The 25,180-nt window shown below is 38.4% G+C and overlaps 1 protein-coding gene across 1 annotated transcript; it reads left to right on the top strand.

Annotated features, from left to right (window-relative positions):
• Positions 1 to 4,223: 4,223 nt before the first annotated feature.
• On the top strand, positions 4,224 to 8,597 carry LOC129454564 (uncharacterized). Its single transcript, XM_073858040.1, has 3 exons — positions 4,224 to 7,197; positions 7,444 to 7,650; positions 7,760 to 8,597. The coding sequence occupies exons 1-3, from the start codon at positions 6,738 to 6,740 to the stop codon at positions 8,197 to 8,199; spliced, it is 1,107 nt and encodes a 368-aa protein (XP_073714141.1). The 5' UTR covers positions 4,224 to 6,737; the 3' UTR covers positions 8,200 to 8,597.
• The last annotated feature ends 16,583 nt before the right edge of the window (positions 8,598 to 25,180 follow it).

Here is a 25,180-nt window from a genome sequence, read left to right as displayed (position 1 = left end):
TATTTATAATTTTTTTTTTTTTTTTTTTTTTTTGATTAGCTCACTGATAGCATACGAAAGATTTAGCTTCAAATTAAAAGTACAATTAAAAGGTATGTGTCAAGTATAAAAATTAATACACAGGAACATTGTATTGTACTTTAAGTGCAATATATATATATTTATAGTATGATGTTAAGTTCACTTAAAGTAAAGTTGAGTAGTAAACTACTAGTTAACTAAAAGTATAGCAAAAGAACACTTGCAAGTATACCTGCAGCACAAAATCAATAACCCACCAGTTTACTAACACTAAAGATTCTCCATAAAGATAATATACATTTGTACACTACATATACTTTCAAAATTTACTTCAAATATACTGTTTCTAAATGATGCTAAATAATGTATTTTATAAATATGCTGTCAGTGCATTATAATGATAACTTTAACAGATAAAGTATACCTAAAATAAACTTTAAAATAAGTTCAAATTAGTATACTTTAAAAATTGCACAGAACTTTAACTCCAAGTATATATTTTTTTAAAGTATACTTTTAGAAAATATACTAAATTATAATTATTTTGAAATATGTTAAAAGTTTAATTGTAAACAAATATATTGTAAGCATACTTTCAATATATTCAAAGATGGTTTCTTTCTAAGTATATTTGTAATGTACTATTGCAAAGTTAAATATACTTGAAATACAATAAAGTATATTTATTTTTCACCAGGGCTATTCATATGGCTTTTTGCAGCTTTCTTGATGTAGCTTTTGCATTTTTACTTAATACTTTTAAGTATATGTCAGTAAACAAGTATAGGCCAAATATACTTAGACATTTCGGTCAGTATAGGTCAAGTATACTTTAGTACAATTTAAGTATATTTCTAAGAAGTACCTAAAGTACATTTTAGAGAAGTACATAAAAAGTCAACTGAAAGTATACTTTCTTATTTTAAGTTTAAAAAAAGTATACTTATAGCACACTTTAATAAACTTCTTTTTCGTAAGGGTTGCCTATATAGCTGTCTAGCATGTATTGGAAATGTTTTCTTCTGTGCATTTTAACATGGTGGTTAAGTTAACGTTAGTTCAACGTTTGACATTCATTAGACATTCGGTTTCATACTCATTAAAGTTAAACTCTCGGTTCATGTTTTCAGTCCAAAACAATAAGAGATAACTGTGGTAAAGTTGGTTTTATAAATGATATGATATGATGATAAACGTTCCTAAAAATATCCCTTTCATAGCGCAAGAACCCTTTTGGGGTAATATGTCTTTTTTTTGCTATGAAAGGATATTATTAGGAAAAAATTGTCATCCTTCTGCCATTGGGTCGTATTGATAAATTATTTAATTGTTTAAATAAAAACAGCAAATGCTAGAGTCAAACGAATTATTATTATTCAAATGAATATCAAATATAAAATCAACTTTACTGCAGTAACGTACGTCAGATATGCATAAACACATTTACTTTGCATAGTACAAGGCTTAATTAAAAAACTATATATACAACTATTATTTTATATGATTTTTTAATACCAAACTAACTTAATTGTAAAATGGTAAAAAAATATCCCTTACATTATACAATTATTAGTATCTTTCTAATTTTCTTTTCAGAAAATGTATGCGTATCCTGTTTTTCAACCCCAATCAGCAACATCAAGCCGACTCCTCATGGCACCATCAGCAGAGGCAAAGCACCTAGAAAAGCTTGAGTCCGGAAGGGCCAAAAGTAAAGAGGAGGTGCTGGCAGAGGCTAGAGCTTTTGTCAGCACAAATGGTGGAGACCCCAGTGACCAGTTTTTTGTACTCGCTCACTGCAAACTTCAGTTTGGGAAGTACCAGGGCCAGCGATTTAGATGGCTCCTGGAAAACTCTCTGGGGTAGGGGAGACCGGGGTTGGTTGTCACAATTTTTACTCATGCATGAATTGCTCATCTTCAAAAAATCTTTCAGCAGTAATTCCTACATGAAATGAAACTTTGGAGTCTTGGCTTTAAATGTGTATACTGTACGTTTTACTTTTCGAATGTATTGTAACAGGAAGTAATTAACCATCAAAGACACTCTGACACAATGTGACAACCAACCCCATCACGGGGTTGGTTGTCACAGGGTATGGGGTTGGTTGTCCCTATAGTGATTCAATAGGATTTCAATGATAAATTGGGATCTGAAAAGATAATGTGTAATTTTTTTGTTTTTTAAGCTAGAAACTGCAAATAAGTTTTAATATGAATCCACCCCTTTGATAGTTGTTATTAATGCCCCTTATGTTTAAACAATGGGATTAAAGTGGGTGATCAGTTACTTGAATAGGCTTTATGCCCAGCTGCACTATGAACTTCAGCCAGCTCCCTGCCCCCCGTCCGCCACCACCGAACAAACTGACCAATCCAGGTGCGCCTGATTATTGTTGTTGTGACTACTGAGGTCAGGCACACCTGGATTAATCAGCCCGTCCAACAATGGCAGACAGGAAACAAGAAGCCGGCCGAAGCCCAGGAAGTAGTGCAGCTGGGCATAAAGCCCATTGTCTACTGTGTTGAGAAATAAAATGAAATCATTTTTAGTGTTAAAACCTCTTTATTTAATGCTTTATTTTATTTTAACAGCAAACAAAAACAAACAAACAAACAGTCTTAAAAGGTCTACATGTCCAATACTCACATGTGACAACCAACCCCGCAAGCTATGTGACAACCATCCCCAACTGACTTCTTGACAAACATGCTAAGCTAGCTGCCACACGGCTTTAACTTGATAGCTAAAAGATGACTCAAAATAAAGCTACTACTTTTAGCTTTTTAATGAGTGTTTTGTTTTTGAATGACTAATATCCTACAAGATCTCAACACAAAAACAACACCAACATGAAAATTTACTCTGACCCATAAAAATTAAAAATTGTCTCCTAACCTCAATGTTTTGTGCCTGCTCAGCAAAATTTCAAGTGCAAATGAGTAAGCTATTAAAGGCTAACAAATTGATATCAAAATTGTACCACAGTGCCATGTAGTATGTCTGGAATAAGCAGTGTGACAACCAACCCGTGAGACAACCAGCCCCGGTCTCCCCTATGCAGTGTATTTGGTGCTTAGCAGTTCCAGTGAGAAAGCCCATCCAACCCCGCTGTCAGAAAACAAACAGCTGTACCTGGAGAATACTTCTCTTATTAGAGAGATGGCAGAAGAAGCGGAGAAGTATAAGAGAAAGCAGGAAATGCAAGCAGAAGCCCATGCAACTGGAGACCAAGGCTGTTTGATGGTGGAGTTTGGTGACTTCCAGGGACGGTCCATGAAGGATGTTTATGAGGACCAGAGCAAGCAGTCCCAAGCCCTCATCAGGTACCTGGTAAAGGCAAATCCCAACCCCAACACAAACAACACAGAGTCCTGTTCTGGTCCGTCTCCATCAGCGGAAATAGCAAAAGCACCAGGGGCCTCATTTATAAAAGTGTGACGTAGGAACTGTCCTACATTTCATTTAAGACCATTTCTGAAATGATCGTAAGTGTGATTCAGAGAAAAGGAGCTTACGCACAAAAAAACGTGCGTACGCCTCTTTTCCAGATGTGCGGTTTATAAATCACAAATGATCTTAAAATTGTGCGCAGCTGAATGCTTTTATAACTCCGCCTTGTAAACGCCCCTAATTTAATTCATTAGCATATAAATATTAAATTTTCAAAGGCCTAATTCTCTGACTGCTACAATGGCGAGTGGTAAGAAAACATATTTGTTGTCGTTTGCTTAAGTTTTTAATATTTCTAAATTCTAACATGGAAACTTTATTGACATCACTCAAGTTAAGGCGATTATTAGTGGATCTTTCAATTCACGGGTTTCATTTAAATGTAGTTTTACACGTAGGCTAAACATATATTATATTTGATTCTTTAAAGTTTTGTTTCAGTTTGCCATGCCTCCTGCGCGGCGGTGTTAAAATAAGATATTTTCGACTTTAAAATTCAAAGATCGTATCTTAAACTTTCGGAATATATTCCATATGGATTAGTTAGGATTTACAGATGTTTAACATTAAAATCGATGCATGGGAATAATTTGTATTAATTTTTGAAATACCCATCACTCTTAAATGTCGCATGTCCCTTGGATACATCGAGGCTTCACAATTTGGTTCCTTTCACGTCTTTTTAATCATTAAATTCGATCGGTTTTACTTTCATTCAATAAAGCACATGTTCTGTAACATTTACATGTGCCTTAAACACTGCGAAACAATTTTGCTATATTTTTAAATATTTTTTGAAAAGATGACGAACTAGAAAATCGTTTTCTGAACCTATAGCTTGGGCGCCATCTTTTTGCATTAGAATAGGCCTACATTTTAAAATATCAAAATAGGCCAACATATTTTGTTTTAAAATATATTCTAAAACCTGGTTAAATTATTTTGGAGTAGCCTAGAAGGCCTTCTCCACAGTTTGTACATTTTCTGTGTGCATCATTGTTGCATGTTTTTACGTTTCTATTCTGAATAAACAAACAGCGCAGTTTACATGCTTCGTCCTTGTTGCATTAGCTCATTAAAATAATTCTAAACAGATTTCTGTAATTCAAACAACTCTGAATTGTAGTTGAGAACGTCATGACGCACTATTAAAACGTTGTCTGTAATGTGTCGGTCGGACTGGGCTCGGACACAACGTGCAGGGGCTTCGGTTATGTTTTTTTGTGCCCGATCTAAGCTCTAATACAGATGATGTTGACGCTGTAAAAGTTTCGAATATTTATTTATTTTTTATCAAACATATTCAACACTTTTTTACATTAGCCAGGGGATGAAAGAGAAAAATAATTAAATAAAAACATGGAAATGCTGACATACATTAATACATTTAGCAGCTTTCTTGTTTATCAGATTATTAATAGATTTTAGGTAGCCTATTGCTTAACTTCTAATAGAAAATACGGAATAATGGTTTATAATCACCATATTTACATTTATTTATAATAAGCGTTGCAAACAAAAGTAACACATTAATCAAATAATATTTCTTATGTAATAAGATATCATAAGAGAAAAAAACTAATTAAATATTTTCCAAAGTCTTAAGAAAAATATATGAATTCTAACAAAAGAGCACAAATCTAACCATTTTTTTTCTTTTTTTGAATAAGGACAACTCCAAAATAAATGAAAAAATGTTTCTGCATGTTGACCACAAAAGGTAAAAAACAAAAAGTTTCGAATATGCCTACCTGCAATACTGCAATATTCCCACAAGGAAACGTGCGTACGTCAAGTCGGAACCTGACGTGGAGGTAAGTACTTTTCCACGTCAGAGACAAGTTTTATAAATCTGAGCGTTTGAGTGGATTTGAGCGTACGCACGGTCTTAGATCAAATCTGTGCATAAAAACGCTTTATAAATGAGGCCCCAGGTCTTCCACATCATCCGCCACCAGCTGAGCTTCCAGTTCACTGGAAAGATCATCTTCCACCTTTCCAGCATGAGTGGATACGGAACACACTATTTAAGGCCAACCCGTGATCTGGCAAGCCAGAACTAGTGTCCCAACTGAAGCTTTGGTGGTATCCTCCTCAGGTCCCTTTAATCACACTCAGCCGCCCGCCTCACCTGACCTCTTCTTTTGTCTGCCCCTTTTCTTATGGATGCCGCTCAAGATGTGGCTATTTCCTCTTGTCTGTGTTCGACCAGACTGTGGTAAGCACAAACTTACAGCCGCAGGACTTTACCGTACCGTGCGCAAAGTCTTGGACATCGACAGTTGGTATGATCTTGCCACTGAGTATCTGGAGTGTAAAAAGAAATATCCCGCCTGGTCCGAGGACATTTTAGGGCAACTGGATATGGGCCACCGCAGTCAATTTCCAGCTTTGCTGACATACAGGTAATTCATAATGACAATCATTCATTATAAGGCACTTTAATTTGTGATTTTTTTTAACCAACCAAAGCATTTGCATGACTATACTGTTGTTTTTTAGATATTCATGTGACAACCGGGTGCTGAGGATGATGAGGGAGAGGACACAGGGCAACAGCGTGACTCAGCTGTACAAGAAGCTCATGGAACAACACAGTGAGGCATGGACACAACGTGTCCTTCAGTACCTCACTGCCTGTGAACCATTTACAAGGTCCTCCCTTGTGCAGCCACCTGTGTTTGCCGAGCCTACCTCTTTACCTGCCCTACCTAAACCTAAGTGGCTGTTAGCCGTGTACACCAGGGATGTTCTGGGGTGACTGCATGAGGTCAAAGCCAAAATTACATCTGTCTTGGGCTGTGTTCTGAAGATGGACTCCACAAAGAAGGTAACACATCCCTCTATCCAGAAATTTGCCATATGGATATGTGTGTGTACATAATAAACACAGTTTTTAATTATTTTATTTTTTGCAATAGGTCACAAAGAAACTTGCCGGTGCTGCTGCAGGAACAGCTGCCTGGTGCACAAATGTGGGAAACGAACACGGCCAAGTCCTTGTCTCTGTGCTGACAGCCGCAGAGGGACATGGACTGCACCATATGGCAGCTGGCCTAATGAAATGCTACCAGGTGGCAGGAGAGGCAGCCCCGAAAGTGATGTACGTGGACAGAGATTGCTGCAGTCTTCATGGCAAGTCTCAGGTGAAGGTCATGTTTTTGGAGTGGGATGAGCTTGAAGTGCGCCTTGACATCTGGCATTTCATGCGGTGATTTGCTGCAGGTGTCACAACAGAGGCTCATCCGCTCTACGGGACCTTCATGGCATGTCTGTCCATGTGCATCTTTGAGTGGGATCCAGATGATGTGGCTGCTCTTCACCGTGCAAAGGAGGGTGAGCTGGCAGCAAAGAAGGCTGGCCACATCTCAGGAAAGGCGCTGAGTGCCGGCATTACCTGGAGAGAGTTGGCAATGCACTGCCGGAGGAGGACCAGGGGTGTGGAGGAGACCACCAGATTGATTGGATCTCTGGTTGATCTGTTTGACAGTGCGAGTGGTAAAGACACTCTGGGAGTTCCTCTGCTGGACCATGAACGGATCCAGCAGATATTGAAAGAACAGCGAAAGCACGTACAGTGTATCCAAGACCCAGAGAACTTTCCCCTCTACACGAAGACAGGGACACTGAAGAAAGGCGGTGTGGAGGTGTGCTGCTACAGATGTGCCCGTGGCTCTACCTGTTTGAAATCATTCCACCTCCACCTAAACCGTTTTATTCCAGGTATTACATACATATGAATTAAAAATATTTATTTAAAGTAATGTCACATTAATAAATGTCACACTCTACAGTAATATTACAGTTCTTTTCTGATGTCATAAGCATTGACAAAGCTGTCTTGCCAGTCACTAGTAACTCTGGTTATAATACCAATAATTGTTTATGTAATTACATAGCACCTCATGTGCAGCACATATCTTGTACATGTGTGACACATAAAACCATTTTTGTTTATCTGACTTTTAGGAACCAGTGCCAGTGATGCACATTTTCAGGCCTATCTTCTTGAGGGCTTGATGCGCTGGAATGATGACAGGATGGAAGATGCCATAAAAGGAGCATCCTCCATCCGGACATATGGCAGTGCCATGAAAGAGGCTGTGGACAAGCTTTCCCGAACTGTCTTCGGAAAGCCCTGGGATGAGCGCTATCGCCCTCCTGGAGCATATACAGGCAAGAAATTCAATAATTTGTTCTTTTGTAATATTCTACTAAGTTATCTATTTAGCTTTTAATGTACTAGACTAGACAAATGATTAACAACACTTTTTTATCCTTGTAGGTGAATTGCTGGGAATGGAGTACCTTTACAGCCAGACTGGCAAAACACTTACTCCAGTGCTCCAGAACCCAGAGGAGGAAGACAGGCTGGTGGAGGAAGTTGATGATCAGGACCTGCAAGATGAGGGGTTTGAGGAAGAGATCATGGAGGACATCACAGTTCCAGTGCTGTATGATGATGACCCTTGCCGTGATCTTGAAAACAGCCCCTCATCTTTGCCTCTGCATCAGTCCCCAGCATCGATGGCTGATGTGTCACTGGCTGAGCCGTCCACATCATCATCTCCTGGTGGAGAACGACAGCATCTTGCCCCTGCCCCTTCAGTGCTGTCACAGCCATCTGACACTGGAAGCAGTATTTCCGACGAGGCTCAGGTAAGACACTTTAACGTCTTTTTTCAATTGCTAACAAGCATTCCTCCGCATACTCTCCCTCTCTGAACCAATCTACTTTCCTTACCAACCTGTCTTTTTTATCCATATTGCAAAATTGCTAAATAAGTTCCAGGATATCCCCTTTTAATCCTATAAATCATGGTAATGAGACTAGAGCAGAACACCTGGGTTGGCTTTCAAGTAAAACTGCAATTAGCTTAGAATGATTACTATTTTATTTTCTGCTACAATTTTCTATATTTTTAAAACAATTACTGGAGAAATGCATGCAATTTGCCATCATTCTTTTGAAAATGTTTATAACAATTTCAAAAGCAGTGTTTTAGCATTTGAGAAATGTACATAGTATACATAATACATTGTGTTTTGCAAGTGGTAAAGCATAAATGACAGAAGAATGTGGATATTGAATGCATTGAACTGATGGATCACATTAACCTCATTACAGCACAGTGACATTAATAAGAAGTCCAACCCTGTTGGGTTAGTTGCTTGTTCCTGCTGTGACAGGTTTTGACTGTGTACAGTTTTTAAATGCCCCCTTAGTATTGAACTAAAACAATGCTTGTTAGCAATTGAAAAAAAACTAATTTTAATCTCGTTTTACTCCACATAAATTAACAAAAATCTGCATTTACTAGGGAGCAGTCATTGGACCCGATGGCATCGCTGGGTGGGACAAGGTCCAGGATTTGGCTGGTTTCCTGGTGGGTCTTCGTGAGGCTCCTTACCTTACTGACCAGCAGGTGACAGAGGCTATCCAGCTGTGGACAGCTCTCCTAGATTTCCACAAACAGCGGATCAACTATCAGCCTCGACATCAGCCTCAGCTGACACATGGGCGCTATAAGGCACTGAAGCGGTCTGGAGTCACACCCGGTGTGGAGAGTGTGAAACGGTGTCTGATTGGACATCCTGGGGGTCCAGCGCAGTGGCCCGACGCCAACCGCTTGGTTGATACCATTTGTATGAAGCTGTGTGCTTTACACAAGTCGCCAACCAAGAAAGATGGAGTTTGCACCCCCAGGTGGTCTAAAGTTCTTTCAGATTACCACCACATCCGAGAGTTGGTTCTTAACAATCCCACGCTGATGGATGAAACAACGATATAGCTTTTGAGATAAACCATAGGACACTCACTCAGTGGTAAGCAAGGCACATTATTCGCTTCAAATTAACTGAATACTTACATACATATATATAATAAAAAAAAAAATCAGGTTTCGTAAGTGGAAGAATAGACAGGAAATGGGCGTCCTCGGTCAGGGTCTGACTCCATCTAACCCAATTGCTGTGGCTGATACGCACCTGCCTCCAACGAGGGAAAAATTGAATGAAGGACCATCGACATCAGGCCCAAAACATCATTTTTTCCTTCCACCAAATCGTGAAGGACAGGCTCCTCTTCTGCGACCAGGTCGAAAGCCAGCTGCTGCCACCAGGGAGTTTCCCATCGCACCTGTCTCCACAGCATCAGGAGTTGTGCAGCTCATTTTAGCACCCATTGCACCTGCCCCCACAGCATCAGGAGTTAATCAGCACATTTTAGCACCGGGGTTGTCGTTTGGCACGGTAGTCTTTAATCCAGACATGACTGTGTCAGTGGTGATTCCACCTTCCGGTGCTTCGACATCCAGTGCAGTCCCAGCTCCACCTGCTCCGGCGTCTGCTGCTCCTGTGTCCCGTTACACCCAAAGGAACAGGCACCGGCGGGGTGTGGAGAATGAAGGAAAGTGGTGTCCAGAAGAGGAAGTATGTGCGAGGGGTTACTTTTAACACGTGCAGCAAATGTGGGCAGCCCAAAACGAAAGAGTTTGGCCATAGCCGATATGGTAATGCCACATTTTGCTTGCGTGCCTCAAATGGCAAATCTTTAGAGGAATGGTTGGCAGAGCAGCGCCAGCAAGAAAGATCTCAAACTCCACCACCTCAATAAATAACATCTTTCCTGTATATATTGTACATATGTGTGCGTGTGTGTGTGTGTGTGTGTGTGTGTGTGTGATCATTTCAATATTTGTGTGTATTTATTTTAATAAAAATCTGAAGTGTCTGTGGATCTGATAAATAAATCTGATAAATCAAATCAATCAAATCATATGCCACACAAAAACACGTCTTTAAAGAAACATTTTTATATAAACATAAAAAACATACAAATTTAGCTTACTTACATTACCTTATAAACACGTAATATTTTATAAAAAATAATATACACAAAATAATGAATATCAATCAATATAATGATATGTCATAGTAGATAACTAATAGAGGCACAGTTAAATGAACCATGTTTTTTGTGGTAAAAGTGTAGTAACCATGCTTTTTATACATTTTTATATAAACATAAACATGTAATATTCTTTTAAATAATAATATACACAAAAGTATTAATATAAACCAATATAATGATCATAGATAATAGAGGCATAGTTAAATTAACCATATTTTTTGTGGTAAAAGTGTAGTATGGTTTTTATTCATTTTTATGCTCTTTTAACCTCTTACACTCTGAGGCTATTTTGGGGATTTTCGCCTGGATTTGGCCTACCCAATTTCAAAAGCTTCTTATACCCACAAGCAGAGGTGCACATACAAAAGTTTGGTATCATTTTACAGGAAACCCTTTGAAATGACATAAAACACTGTTGAAAGTGCTCAACATGGTTGTATGTGTTGTCAGTCCTCCAATAAACACAAAAATAATTAGGCGCTTTTTGATGTTTTTTTTTCTAAAGTCTGTATTTAAAAGTGTATAACTCTGGCCCTGAGTGGTAACGAAACCTGCAGACAGTTTTGTTTGATTCCAGCTATTGCCAGCTTACAGAGGAAGAAGGAATTTTTCGCAAAATCCAATACCCGCCGTGATATTCTGTCATCTTTTCTCCCTTTTTTCCCAAAATGCGACAAACGCCACTCCTCCTTTTTTACAGAACGCAATAAATCCATTCCTGGTATTACAGCCCACCAGTCACGCAATGTAAACAAACAATGGCGGCGCGCTGAGTACACGGAGTCCTAGTTTTCCTCATCTACTTCGCGATCAACAAACAAAAAAAAATAATACTTTAATTGCATTGCTAAACCTGTGATGGTTTTCTGTGACGGGAAAGAAACGTAAGCCATCAACATCTAATCATTTCCGCGAGAGGCACTCGGTTGCTTGTTCTCCAGACAGCATCAAGCTTCTCATGCTAAAACATTGACCCCAGAGGATCTTATGAAAACTTAACATTATTTTACTCAAAGTCAACAAAAATCGAGCGGGACCAAAACATTTTACAGCTGATCGCTGTGAAAATGTAAAGAGACGACGTCAACTATAACCGCAGCAATGCGTTCTTAATATAACAAAGTAAGTGTTTTGGTTAATGCCATTAATGTTTATTTTTTAATCATTGTATACCACTAGTCAACTAAATAAATATAAAATGGTAAAGATGAATGCACATTTATACACTGATTTAATAGATTTATAGCATTTTGAAATAAAAAAACTGTCATGGATTTATTGCATTTTGTGGAAAAAATAATTCGTTTTTATAATAAATCTTTGAAAATCAAGTTATGGATTTGAATTTTTTATGTTTTTATAACCTAAAGATGCTATGTGAAAGTTTGTAACAGAAAATAGTGGTTTTCATCTTGGACACTTTCTTGGTATAGAAAGTTGTCAAAATGGATTTATTGCGTTTTGAAACCAAACTCTTCAAATATTAATGCTATACCATACAGACCTTTTGAAAGAATTTTGTTTCCATCTATGTTGCAACAGTTTTGGAAAGGACTTTTCTGTGCTGAAATGACTGTGCCACTGTGTACAAATCATTGATGGGACTAAAGTAGTTAAACCCATTCACTAGAAGCGGGTGTCCCGAATCTTTTGTCATTTATTCTTTTTACATGCAACACTCTCCTAGGATAGGCAAGGCAAGGCAAAGCAGGTTTATTTGTATAGCACATTTCAAACACAGAGGTCATTCAAAGTGCTTTACATAAAAATGAGAAAACAATATATAAAAGAGAAAAAAAGAAAATGTAAAAATAATAGATAGACAATAAAATCACAATAAAAACAAAGATACATGAGAATTTAAAATAACAATTAAAGAAAATAAATGTGATTTTAATAAAAACAGTTTAAAATGTTAAAAAGAATAAAACAGATGTAAAAGTGACTTGAGTTAAAGGTGCAGTCAGTGTGAAGCAGCACAGTGCTCATTCAGTTGACGCACCTTGTTTTGAGTTAACCCTTGGTATTTCTAACTGACCGGATCCTAATGATCTGAGTAATCTTTTAGGTTTATATTCAGTTAGCATATCTGTCATGTATTTGGGTCCTAAGCCATGAAGTGATTTATAAATGAGTAACAATACTTTAAAATCTATTTTAAATGTAACAGGAAGCCAGTGTAAGGACCTGAGGATTGCAGTAATGTGCTCAGATTTTTTGGTTCTGGTCAGAATTCTGGCAGCAGTGTTTTGTATTAGCTGCAGCTGTCTAATGGTATTTTTGGGGATCCCAGTAAGAAGTCCATTGCAGTAATCCACCCTGCTGGTGATGAAAGCATGAACAAGTTTCTCTAAGTCCTGTCTTGAGACAAAACAGGTAATTCTGGCAATATTTCTGAGATGGTAGTAAGCTGATTTGCTTATCGCTTTCACGTGACTACTGAAATTAAGGTCAGACTCTAAAATTACACCAAGATTTCTGACTTTATTTTGTGTCTTTAGACCCCTAGAGTCAAGGTATGTGTTAACCTTGAGAGTTTCATCTTTATTTCCAAATACAATGACTTCAGTTTTGTCTTTGTTTAACTGGAGGAAGTTTTGACGCATCCAACAGTTAATTTCATCAATGCATTTACATAGAGAGTCAGTAGGGCTGTAGTCATTTGGTGACAGGGCTAAATATATCTGGGTGTCATCTGCATAGCTGTGGTAAGCAATTTGGTTCTTTTTCATTATTTGACCAAGTGGGAGCATATACAAATTAAACAGAAGCGGTGCAAGAATTGAACCCTGTGGGACTCCACATGTCATGGATTTCCACTCAGATTTATGGTTACCTATGTTCACATAGTAACCTCTTCCTTGTAGGTATGATTTAAACCATTTGAGGACCATCCCAGACAGCCCTACCCAGTTTTCCAGTCTATGTAAGAGTATGGTGTGATCTACTGTGTCAAAGGCAGCACTAAGATCTAGTAGCACCAGCACTATAGATATTTTACCTGAATCAGAGTTTAAGCGAATATCATTTATTATCTTTATGAGCACTGTCTCTGTGCTGTAATGCTGACGGAAACCAGATTGAAAATTGTCCAGATAGCCATTTGAGTTTAAGAATTTGTTCAGCTGATTGAAAACAACCTTTTCAATGATCTTGCCTATAAACGGAAGATTTGAGATTGGTCTGTAGTTGCTAAGTATGGTTTTGTCTAGGTTACTCTTTTTTAGGAGAGGCTTAACAACTGCTGTTTTTAATGACTCTGGAAAAGTGCCTGTGATCAGAGAGATAGTTACTATTTTTAAGAGGTCAGTTTTTAAGCAGTTAAGTACCTTTTTGATAAAAGATGTGGGGAGCGTGTAAAGGCTGCAAGTTGATGCTTTAAGATGTTGTACTGTTTCTTCCAAGGTTTTTATATCAATTTTGTAAAATTCTGAGAGATTGACTAATTTCTGAGGTTGTTGCAATGATATCTGACTGACCACGGTACAATATGAGGCCGTATTGATCGTCATTCTGATATTACTGATCTTCTCAGAGAAAAAGGTTGCAAACTCATTGCATTTGTTGTCAGAGAGCATTTCACTAGGAACTTGATTTGGGGGGTTTGTTAGTCTCTCTACAGTAACAAAAAGAGTGCGAGTGTTGTTTATGTTGTTATTTATAATGTTTGATAAGAAGGTCTGTCTAGCTGTGCCTAGTTCTACATTGAAAGCACGAAGACTGTCCTTATAGATGCTATAATGTACTTCAAGTTTTGTTTTCCGCCACATACGTTCAGCTTTTCTGCATGTTCTTTTCATGTGCTGTACTGCTGTTGTGTTTCTCCAGGGTGCTTTACGTCTGCCAGTGATCACCCTGACCTTTACTGGAGCTATACCATCAATGGCATCTTTAACTTTTATGTTAAAGTTTTCAAGGAGAACATCAACAGAATCTGCCGATATGTTTGGCAACATTGATATAGCATTCATAAATACCTCACTGGTGTTCTCATTTATGAACCTTTTTTTAACATAGACAGATCTAGCATCAGTGGCAGGACAGATCAATAAATCAAAGTAAACACAGAAATGGTCAGATAGCGCTTCATCCTTGATTACAGTACATGAAATGTTTAGACCCTTGATAATGAGCAGATCAAGAGTGTGTCCCCGATTGTGTGTAGGACCTTGCACGTGCTGGGTCAGATCAAAAGTGTTTAAAACATTTAACAGTTCAATTGCAGTATTGTTTTCTGCATTGTCTATATGAATATTAAAATCTCCAGCAATAACAAAATAATCAAATTCAGAGGAAATTGTTGATAAAAGTTCTGTGAATTCATCAACAAATGCTGAGGTGTATTTGGGAGGTCTATAAATAATTGTAAACAGAATGCGTGGTGTACCTTTTAAAGCAATACACAAATATTCAAAAGACTGGTAATCGCCAAGTAACACTTGCTTGCATTGAAAGGCATCTTTGAATAAAGCAGCTATTCCTCCACCCCTTCTAACAGCTCTACAGACACTTATAAAAGTAAAGTTGAGTGGGGCTGATTCATTGAGGACTGTAGCACTGCAGCTGTCATCTAACCAGGTTTCATTTAGAAACATAAAGTCCAGGTTGTTAGTGGTGATAAGATCATTAACTAAAAAGGATTTGTTCTTTAGTGAACGGATGTTCAGAAGTGCTAACTTAACAGTAACTGGTTTTGGCACTGTATCATCTCAGAATGACGTATTATAGGCAGTAGATTAGATAAAATTGCTGTGCGGCTGGAGAAGGCCTTCGTCTTTCTATCACATGTCAGGACAGAGATAGGGAAAGCTAAAGGGACATCGGGCGCCCGCTTGTTCTTAAAATATTTATGATTGTTACTGCTGACGTAGCGGGGACCCAACACACATCAGTTACCAGTGCTGTTTGCAGATGAGGGCTGGTGTGATCCCTGACGTTGAGGCAAAGGTCGGAGTGCTCTCTCAGATGGAGGGGAAGGAGGAGGGCGGGCTGGGCCCGAAGGCTTTGGTGGTTGGGGAGTCCGACGTTTCTTGGTTGATATTTGGGGACTCGCAGCAATAGAGTGGGAGAGCTTTGTTCCAGCAAATACCAGTTTCTCCATTTTCTCTGAAAAGCCCAGAAGTGGTGATGTTGGAGAGAGGGAGAGAGAGTGTGGTGACATCAGCTGTGATTCTGGTGTTCCTGAAGGCTGGGAGGGAGTGTTGTCATTCCTTCTCTGATCGTGGTTATCAACAGAAACGTCCTTGGGTGTTGATTCACAATCCGACTGTAGCAAGGTCTGTGGGCAGGGCTCAGCCTGAGCTGTGTCTTTGAACAGTAGTTGTTGTGACTGCAGAGTATTATCCTTGTCATTTGAATGTCCATCCAGGTGCTGGTGTAAAATCCTGTGGTCATATCCGCTGTTCAGTAGTGGACTGGCACACACAGCTGATGGATGATCCATGGAGAAAAAGACAAGGGCCCTCATTTATCACACAGGTAAGTATCTCACAGTAGCAGGTTCTGGTTCTCTCTCTCTCCCACTGTAGGCTCGTAGCTGAAACACAGGGGTTAATCTCAACACTGGGGCTCACACTACTCACGAGCAGCCGCACACAGGTAGGTTTCTCACGGTCACCAGCTCTGATCACACTGGGGCTCACACTTGGTCAACACTGGTAACTCTTCACCTCTGTAACAGGGCAATTGTTTTAGTCGCGCTCTCTCTTGGGCTTCATCAGACAATATTCATAATCCATGCATTTAATGGGTAAATTGTGGCCCCGATTCGGGAATGGTGGACTTACGGTACTGCACTCAATCGGTAGATGGATATTCCTCCGACCTTTATGATGGCGAAGCGTCGTGGTACGTCCTTCCCGCACGCCGATGATACTGTCAGCGGGGGAGATCCAACACTGCCACGCCGAGCGCTGCCCTCTCCTCTCGTTCGCTTTAACTCCCGAGAACTGGACAGGGGCGCACTTTTGTAGAGGCTCCGTGACAGGTAGTATCGATCGATGCTTCCCTGTACACAACAGTGCAACATACACACAACGTACTCTGTAAGAGGTTGCTTTTACTCACAGTACTCTGATGTTCCCAGATGCCTCACCACCGTTCCACCGAATCGGCCACATCCAAGGATGACCGAGCCAGCACTCCGCTGAAGCTCCAACGCAAGGGTCACACACACAGCATATACAGTAAGTGGATTGCCAGCCTCACTGCCTCTCGTTGTCTCACGACCAGTTCAATAAAGGGGGCTACTAAAAACACCACACAGCATCACTGCAATAGTTTAAAGTGTATTCTCACAACAAAGTCTCAGACTCACCCACAGCACTCTTCACTCTTCTACGTGTATCAAATAAATTCGCAGCCCCTCTTCATCCGACTGTCTTCGGGCTGGTGGAAAATAAATTTTTGGCTGGCAGTGCAAGCGTCGCTGCGGTGGCCCTTTAATCCTTTCCAAATTACTATGCCCCCGACTCGCCCACCGTCTCACTCCGTGGTGGGGCCATAGTCTCGCCCACTAGGGCTTACAATGCACGTTGAAACAGCAATTCACAGTAATACAGTAGTTTAGACGCTGAGTACTCACAACACTGACGATCGGTTTCCTTTGTTTATCTCCGTAGGGCAGATGCTGTTCTCTTCGCCCCGATGTAAATCCTCGCCCGCCGTTCTTCCTCGGTACACTCACGGTGAGTCGGCTACTAACAACAGCACACACACATCAACAGTGTACACAAACGGCTTGTTTCTCTTAGGGCCTTCAATGTATCATATACTCAGCCTATGTCTCCCTCTTCCTCTGCTCTTAATTCCAGCAACTGTAAAATCCTTCGGTTACCAGCGTGACTCAACCCAGTTCTTTCCTTCGATAGCACCAGAGCGAACCAGCAACGAAATCCCAGCCGTTTCCAACTCCACAGCGAACTCCTGCGCTGACCGGACTGCAAAGCAGAGCAACAACAGAACGAGCGGCCCACTGAACGATGGTCAGAAACAACAACACAACTTTGTCTTTACAGCTCCTTTATATATCCCTCTTCTTCCGTGTATCCTCCAATCACTGATCGCTACGTTCATTACCCACACCTGTGTTAGATTAGGCTTGATTTCGCCTCGCGGCGCTTACCGGAAGTTCCGGTGTTTCCGTTTCATCGTCCGAGTGGGAAACCTTCCGGGCGGAACCGATCTTCCCTATCAATAGTTCGGCCCCTCGAAATCGTCACCGGGTGACAAAATTATGTTTTAGGACAAGAGTTGATAATTTTGGGTGATTTAAATACGCATATGCTGAAAAAGGATTCATTACTGTTTAAACATTTTAGTACATTTTGTAAGTCATATGCTTTGAAACAAATCATTGTTGACCCTACTAGAATAATACCTAAAAGTAGAACAATTATTGATATTATATTGGTCTCCGATAACTCCAAGACCTGTAAAAGTGGTGTTTTGGAGGTAGGATTAAGAGAGAGAGAGAGAGAGAGAAAACTTTATTAATCCACAAGGGGAAACTGGTTTGCCACCAACTAAACCATACAGCCAACAAGCACATCACACAACTAACACACAGAATAAATAAATAACTCTACATTTAAAGACTATTAAAACATGATTAAGAAATCAGTAAGACAGGATTATATAAAAATTCACTTTCACAATTCAGAAATACCAGGGAACTATACAATCAATTCAAAAGTAAAACAGTCAACAGTATTCATTAAAATATCTGACTGCTGCAGGAACAAATGTCCTTCTAAGTCGCTCGCTAGAGCACCGAGGCATAATTAAACGCTTACTAAAAGAGCTTCAGAGTCCATTTAAAACACTGTGTAGTGGATGGCCTTCAAAAAGGATAACAATTTTTAGTTTTGATCTCATCCCCTTTTCCACAGTGACCTCAAGTGAGTCTGGGATAAGGCCAATAACAGAGCCAGCTCTCCTGATCAACTTATTTATTCTATTTTTATCCTCAACAGATAAGCTGCCCCCCAGCATAGAACAGCATAAAAAAGCACACTAGCCAAGATCCCCTGATAAAAGACTTCTAAAAGTTTTGTACTAATGTTGAATGATCTCAGTTTTCTTAGGAAGAATAGTCTCGACTGAACCTTCTTCATTAAGACATTGGTGTTCTCTTTCCAATTTAATTTCTCATCCAAATGCACTCCTAAAAACTTATATGACTGCACAATTTCAATTAGCTGGCCATTAAATGTGACTGGAAGTACCTTCTCCTTTTTCCTCCTAAAATCAATCACAAGTTCTTTAGTCTTCCCTATGTTTAGTTTTAGAAAGTTTGACTCACACCAACTGGAAAAAGACTGAACCTCTCTTCTATAGGCCTATCTAAGGTCATCACCCTGATTAAGAAGACCAACTAAGGCAGTGTCGTCAGAGAATTTCTGTACCAAACAGGATGGCTGACTATGCCTATAGTCAGCAGTATAAAATGTAAATATAAAGGGAGATAAAACTGTCCCTTGAGGTGCTCCGGTGTTAGTTAGAATAATGTCAGACTGTTTGTTTCCAAATCTAACAAACTGTGGTCGTGATAGCAAATAATCCAAGATCCAGGCAATAGTTGCATTGTGCAGTTTAAAATTAATTAATTTGTTAGCTAAAATATGTGGCTGTATAGTATTAAAAGCACTCGAAAAGTCAAAGAATATAATCCTAACAGAGCTGGCAGTAGTTTCGAGATGACTATAAATATTATGTAACATAAATAACAGTGCATCATCAACCCCCACATCCTTCCTATAGGCAAATTGCAAAGGATCCTGAAAGGCAGACACCTGTTTAGTCAGATGATCAAGTACAACCCTCTCAAAACACTTCATAATGTGAGATGTCAAAGCTATAGGCCTCAAACTAGCAAGACTATTGCACACCTTGGCTTTTTTGGGAATAGGAATAAGGCAAGATATTTTCCACATAACAGGTATTTTAGCAGAGGATAGAGACAAAGAAAACAATGAATGAAGGACAGAGCATATAGCTGATCGGCACACACTTTTAGGGTACGTGGATGAACACCATCAGGGCCTTCTGCCTTATTTGGTTTAATATGCCTTAACTTTTGACGGACCTCTTCAATGTTAAGATTAATAGCGGAGCTACAGTCCTCAGAACTGCTCTGTCTAAGATTAGAGAGGACATTCTCACATACAGAAGAGAAATCATATTCATCAAACCTGGCAAAAAAAAGGGTTTGGCATCGTTAGGCTGTATACCCAATTTACATAAACTGGGATTACTGGTCCCATATCCAGTAATACACTTAATACCATTCCATAACCCTCGTGTATTGCTCCTGGACATTTTACCTTCAACACTATCCTTATATTTTTGTTTGCCCTGTCTGATAATAACTTTCAACTCTCTCTGGGCATCTTTAATCCTTTCTTTATCCCCAACAAAAAAAGGCAGCTTTCTTCTTATTAATTGCAGCTTTAACTTCTTTGGTGACCCATGGTTTGTTATTAGGAAACATTTTGATTTGATTAGTGATCATAATATGGTTTATGTAATAAGGAAATTAAAGAGAGAGCCCATAAGGCATTATAATGCATTAAAAATTAGATCGCTTAAAAGGTATAGTCCCGAGATATTTGTTGATGAACTTAGTAAGGTTAATTGGATTGAGGTAATGCAGTGTGATGATGTGGATATAGCTTGGGATAGGTTTAAGAGGAATTTTTTGCAAGTTTTGAACAATGTTGCGCCACACAAGGAGATAAGAATTAAACAAAGAACAGAACCTTGGATGACTGAGAGTATCTTGCATAATATTAATGAACGTAATGATAGTTTAAAAGCGTTTAAAAGGGATGGAAATATCGATAACTACAATAAATTTAAACATAAAAGATAAGATGTAAGATTAAAGAGGCTAAACAATTATTTTTAAGGAATAAAATTAGCGAAGCAAAGCAGGATCCTCAAAAATTATGGAGAGTTTTAAGTGATTTAGGGTATCGGAAAAAGGCTAATAGTAAAGGCTCTAAAATTAGTATCAAAGTTAATGATCAACTGATGACAGACCAGAAAGAGATATCAAATTGTTGTTTTAATAGATTTTTTTTACCACTGTTGCTGACAATTTGGTAAAGTAGCTACCAGCTCAAACTGGTTTATATAATGACACATTAATCAAGGAGTATTATGCTAATAGGGGCGTTACATTAGGAGGATTTTCATTCATTAAAGTAAATGAGACTACAGTTTATAATAAATTAAAGGAACTGCAATGTAGTAAAGCGACAGGTTTAGATAATATTCCAGCAAGATTTATTAAAGATTCAGCTAATTTTATAACCCCTATGGTTACTCACATTTTAAATCTCTCTATTGGGCAAGCTAAGGTACCTGAAGAATTTAAACAAGCAAGAGTTCTTCCCCTTTTTAAGAAAGGTAGTAGGTTTGAGTGTAACAATTATAGGCCTGTATCAATTCTATCTTCCTTATCTAAGGTGTTTGAAAAGATTCTCTTTGACCATATTGAAGAATATATTTCAAAATAAAAATTTTTATATGAATTTCAATCTGGCTTTAGAAAGAAACATTCCACTGAGACCACAATTTTGTTTTTAACAGATTATATAAAGAAAGAATTGGACAAAGGTAAATTAAGTGGGATGGTATTGCTAGATTTACAGAAGGCTTTCGATACAGTTGACCACAATATCTTGCTATTAAAATTAAAAGCTATGGGTTTTGATACGAAAGCATGTAAATGGATTAAATCATATCTTTCCAATAGGAGTCAAATTGTAGATTTAAATGGTGTGTTTTCAGACAAATTGTCCATCTCATGTGGAGTACCTCAAGGCAGCGTATTGGGACCCTTACTTTTTTTAATGTATATAAATGATCTAAATATGGCTTGTACTAGTCATCTTTCGTTATATGCTGATGATGCTGCAATAATTGTTACTGATGAGAAAAAAGAAATAATAGAAAATGGATTAAGTAGAGAGATTGTGAAAATATCCAACTGTTTTTTTTCAAAATAAGCTGTTTTTACATTTAGGGAAAACTGAAGTTATTTTATTTGGTTCTGTGGCTAAATTGAGAAAAAGTTCCAAATTAGAAGTAAGGGTTGGAGAGGTGATTCTTACCTCTAAGCAGGAAGTTAAATATTTAGGATGTATGTTGGATAATATGTTGACAGGGGAAAGTATGGCTGTTGTAGCACATTCTAAAGTATGTAATAGAATAACATTTTTAGCAAGACAGGCTGTTTATTTAGATAAACAAACTTTAAAAATGTTAGCTGGGGCATTAGTACAAGCACATTTTGATTATGCGGCAACTTTCTGGTATAGTGGCTCTACGAAACGAGTTAAGAGTAAATTACAGACTGCTCAAAATAAGTTTTAATTATTCTGAGGCTTCATCCACAAAGACATCTGACTTAGGGATGGGCATTTTCCAGTAATTTACTATTCGAATATGTAAGCTCATAAAGAACGAATATTCGAATATTCGTTTATTTAAATTATGTTAATTAAGACATGCGTCTTTTGTATTTTTCGTTTTGTCATAATTTCACAGAAGGCTTATAATAAATAAAATATCCACAACAAGCTAAACTTATATTCTGTATGTATATGTATGTATGTATTTTTAAGTTGAATACAAACATAAATTGTATATATATATTTTAAATTCTTCTTAAAAAATATCCTACAGAAAAAAAGGCATTAAAACCCCATGCGGAGCGCAGTCTGAGTCAGTCAAACCCCAAGTTTCAAGTCGATCGTTAGTATGAATTCATTACTGTTGGATCCTACATGCATTATATTATACCAAATATTATACATTAACCCCAAATCTAAGCGAAGTTTGAGGACTTGCGAAGTTTAAAGTTTGAGGACTTGACAAAGTAGGCTATCATCATTTAAACCCTTAAACAGACTCCAAATAAGAGCCCGGAGCAAACGAAAAAACGCATCTACATAACCGACTGCTCAGTCAACATATAAATATCTTCTCAGTTTAGTTTGACATGTATTTGTGAATAAAGAAACCATCTTTACCCTACCTGCTTCGGTGAAAGCCCGTTCTTCTGACTAGATACATAATGCCGGTGCTGCGGAGAAAACTCTTCCTCGTGTTGCACGTGATGATGATTATCGGATAAAAACAACAAACGGATTGAACAAGATTGAATATCTGTATTTAACATTATTTTACAAATAACGTAAGCTGGCTCGATAGATTATTGGTGAGTGTGCAAAGTTAGCGTTAGCTTAATTTAACAAGATTTCACAAAGACGGAGCTTTGCTTTTAAACAGCCATGTGCAGTTATCCGGTTCATTTGTGAAAGAGCACCGCATATTATAAATGTTCTCCGTTTCATTTCGTTCTCCGTGTCTGTCTCGTTATTAACAAAATAAAGTAGACTTTATAACAGAAAGCTTCCAAATCTCTCATGATGTATTGATGCGGGCGGCGGAGAAGCACGTTTAATAACACGTGAGCCTTCACTGAGCCAGTTGCCAAATATGGCGCTGCGCGGACAAACCCGTAGATAAAAGAAAAAAAACCTTAAATTCGTCTGCAATCTGCATTGCCAAACAATCAGAAATATATACGAATTAATGTTCATGTATATCTTACATTTAAGTCTGTAAAAGAGGATAGATGAAGTGAAAAAGCATTAAATAATTCGTAACCCTTTGGTGGCACATTAAAAACAAACAAACATTCGAATAGCATTTTTTAAATTCGAATTATTATTGCCGATCGAATATTCGAATATTCGAATATCCGTGCCCATCCCTAATCTGACTAATAGTCATTTTAAAGGGCCATTTCAGTGATAGGAACATTAATCTTTATGGAAAGTGAGTCATATTTGTAGTCAAAATGTAACATAAATGTAGAATTTTGTGCCTATTTAACAGAGAAAAGACAAAATGTGACTTTAGAGCACATTTGTATGAAAAACTACAACTGCCACTATGCACCACAATGCACAGCTCTGCAAGCCACTCCCATTAATCGGAACACGGCTCAGACATGCTATTATGTACATAAATGCCACGTTAGTAAAACAAAGAAAATAGCCACCACTACTGTGTCTGACAGACACCAATCATGATTTACTTTTAAACGTGATGTTACATTGTGGCCTGGTGTGTAGCAAAGTCTTATTCAAACAGTAACGTGCGATTTCAGATCCGCAGTACAAATGTCTTTTCAAGTACTTAAAAAAAGGGTATGCATTTTAAATGTTTATTTAGTTTTACCAATTTTCTTTTTGTCTCTTGTTTACTGTAATTACATTTGTGTTATTATTGGCCTCACTGCTCTCACAATATAGACATATGAAACACTGCTCAGATATGCTACTGTGTACATAAATGCCACGTTAGTATAACAAAGAAAATAGAAACACTCACTTTAGTCAGACGTCCGTTTATCCCTGCATCCTCCACACAAACGCGTCCCCTGCATAATATCTCCACAGACGCGCTGCCTCAGCTCTTGGAGCTTGTGCTCGTAAACCGAAACACGTCTTTGAAATAAGCACGCGACCAGAAACATTCACAAAACAAACGTTCATATCCTGTTTCTGATCCAGAAATGTTAAACCGAAAGCAAACGGCGCGAGTCCGTCCAAGCTTATATACTCCGCAGCACGTCTGCTTGTAAACCGAAACATATCCGTGAAATAAACATTCCAAACGCGCGCAAAGTTCCTTTCTTGCCTAGAAACCTTCACCAAACAAACGTCCATATCCTTATCTGATGCAGAAATGTAATAAAGCAAGCACACAGCGAGAATACAGGCAGTAGTCTGTCCAAGCTTCTCTACGCAGCAGAGGATGATGGTTGCTGCGCCTTCACCGGGCTCCTCTACCCAGCCGACGCCCAGGCTCCGGCTTCTCCTCGGGCTTCTGTTCCTACATCTGCCTGAGCGCTTTGCTGTATTGTGGCTAATAAAGGTGCAATGAACAGCGGATTAGAGCATCACGCTTGCGAAATCACCCTCTTCTATATTATATTGATTAACTTCCACTGTTATTGTAACATGAATTCTGGCTCGCTCCACAACTTCTGTTTAGCTTAGCTTAGCATAAAGATGGCGGCTGATCGTTTGTTTTCCGTCTGTGTTTGTATATTTTCGTAAGTCCCACCCACTTATCTGTAATTGGTCTGAAGTGTGAGTGGGTCCCACCCATAGCCCCCGCCTTGGAAAAATGAGGAATGAGTGTCTGTAGTCTTTCACACTCAATAGAGATACAGGATTTCCTTCTTTCAATGACGCAAAATGACGATTTTTACATCATTGAAAGAAGGAAGTGCCTCACTGAAATCAGTATTTCTCCCCTCTCAGGGGAAACTGAGGGAATGGTGCACGACCATTCAAAAACATGACTGGGGTTCTAACGGTACAAAGCTTAATGCAAATGGGTGAAGTTTCCCTTTAAGGAAATAGGGTTTTTAAAGGTGGATAAAAGGGTAACTTTTTTTAAATTGAAGATGGTACACAAAATACAGAGAAATGTTCCAAAATACTTGTATGATTACTATGTGTTTGTAAGAGATGTTCATGGTTTTTCTACAAGGGCTAGGATAAATAACATATATTTGTGTCGGTTTAAAAGTTTAATTGGGAAAAATTATTTTTTGTATTCTAGCGCAGTTGCTTGGAATGAATTGCCTGACTGTTTAAAACAAATTCAGGAACAATGTCTTTTTAGAAGAGAGGTTAAGGAATAGCTTTTTAATTAGGTTTTTAAATAGATTATTATATGAAATGTTGATGTGCTGGTGTTGATTTC

The sequence above is a fragment of the Misgurnus anguillicaudatus genome, chromosome 20 (assembly GCF_027580225.2).
Source record: "Misgurnus anguillicaudatus chromosome 20, ASM2758022v2, whole genome shotgun sequence".
Classification (NCBI taxonomy): Eukaryota; Metazoa; Chordata; class Actinopteri; order Cypriniformes; family Cobitidae; genus Misgurnus; species Misgurnus anguillicaudatus.
The sequence above is the reverse complement of the archived record's forward strand: the minus strand, read 5'-3'. Positions and strand labels throughout refer to the sequence as shown.

Coding starts and splice junctions, on each gene's coding strand:
- LOC129454564 (XM_073858040.1), top strand. CDS start 6,738: ATGGCATGTCTGTCCATGTGCATCTTTGAGTGGGATCCAGATGATGTG. Junction 7,198..7,443: donor CCTAAACCGTTTTATTCCAG/GTATTACATACA, acceptor TCTGACTTTTAG/GAACCAGTGCCAGTGATGCA. Junction 7,651..7,759: donor CCCTCCTGGAGCATATACAG/GCAAGAAATTCA, acceptor TTATCCTTGTAG/GTGAATTGCTGGGAATGGAG.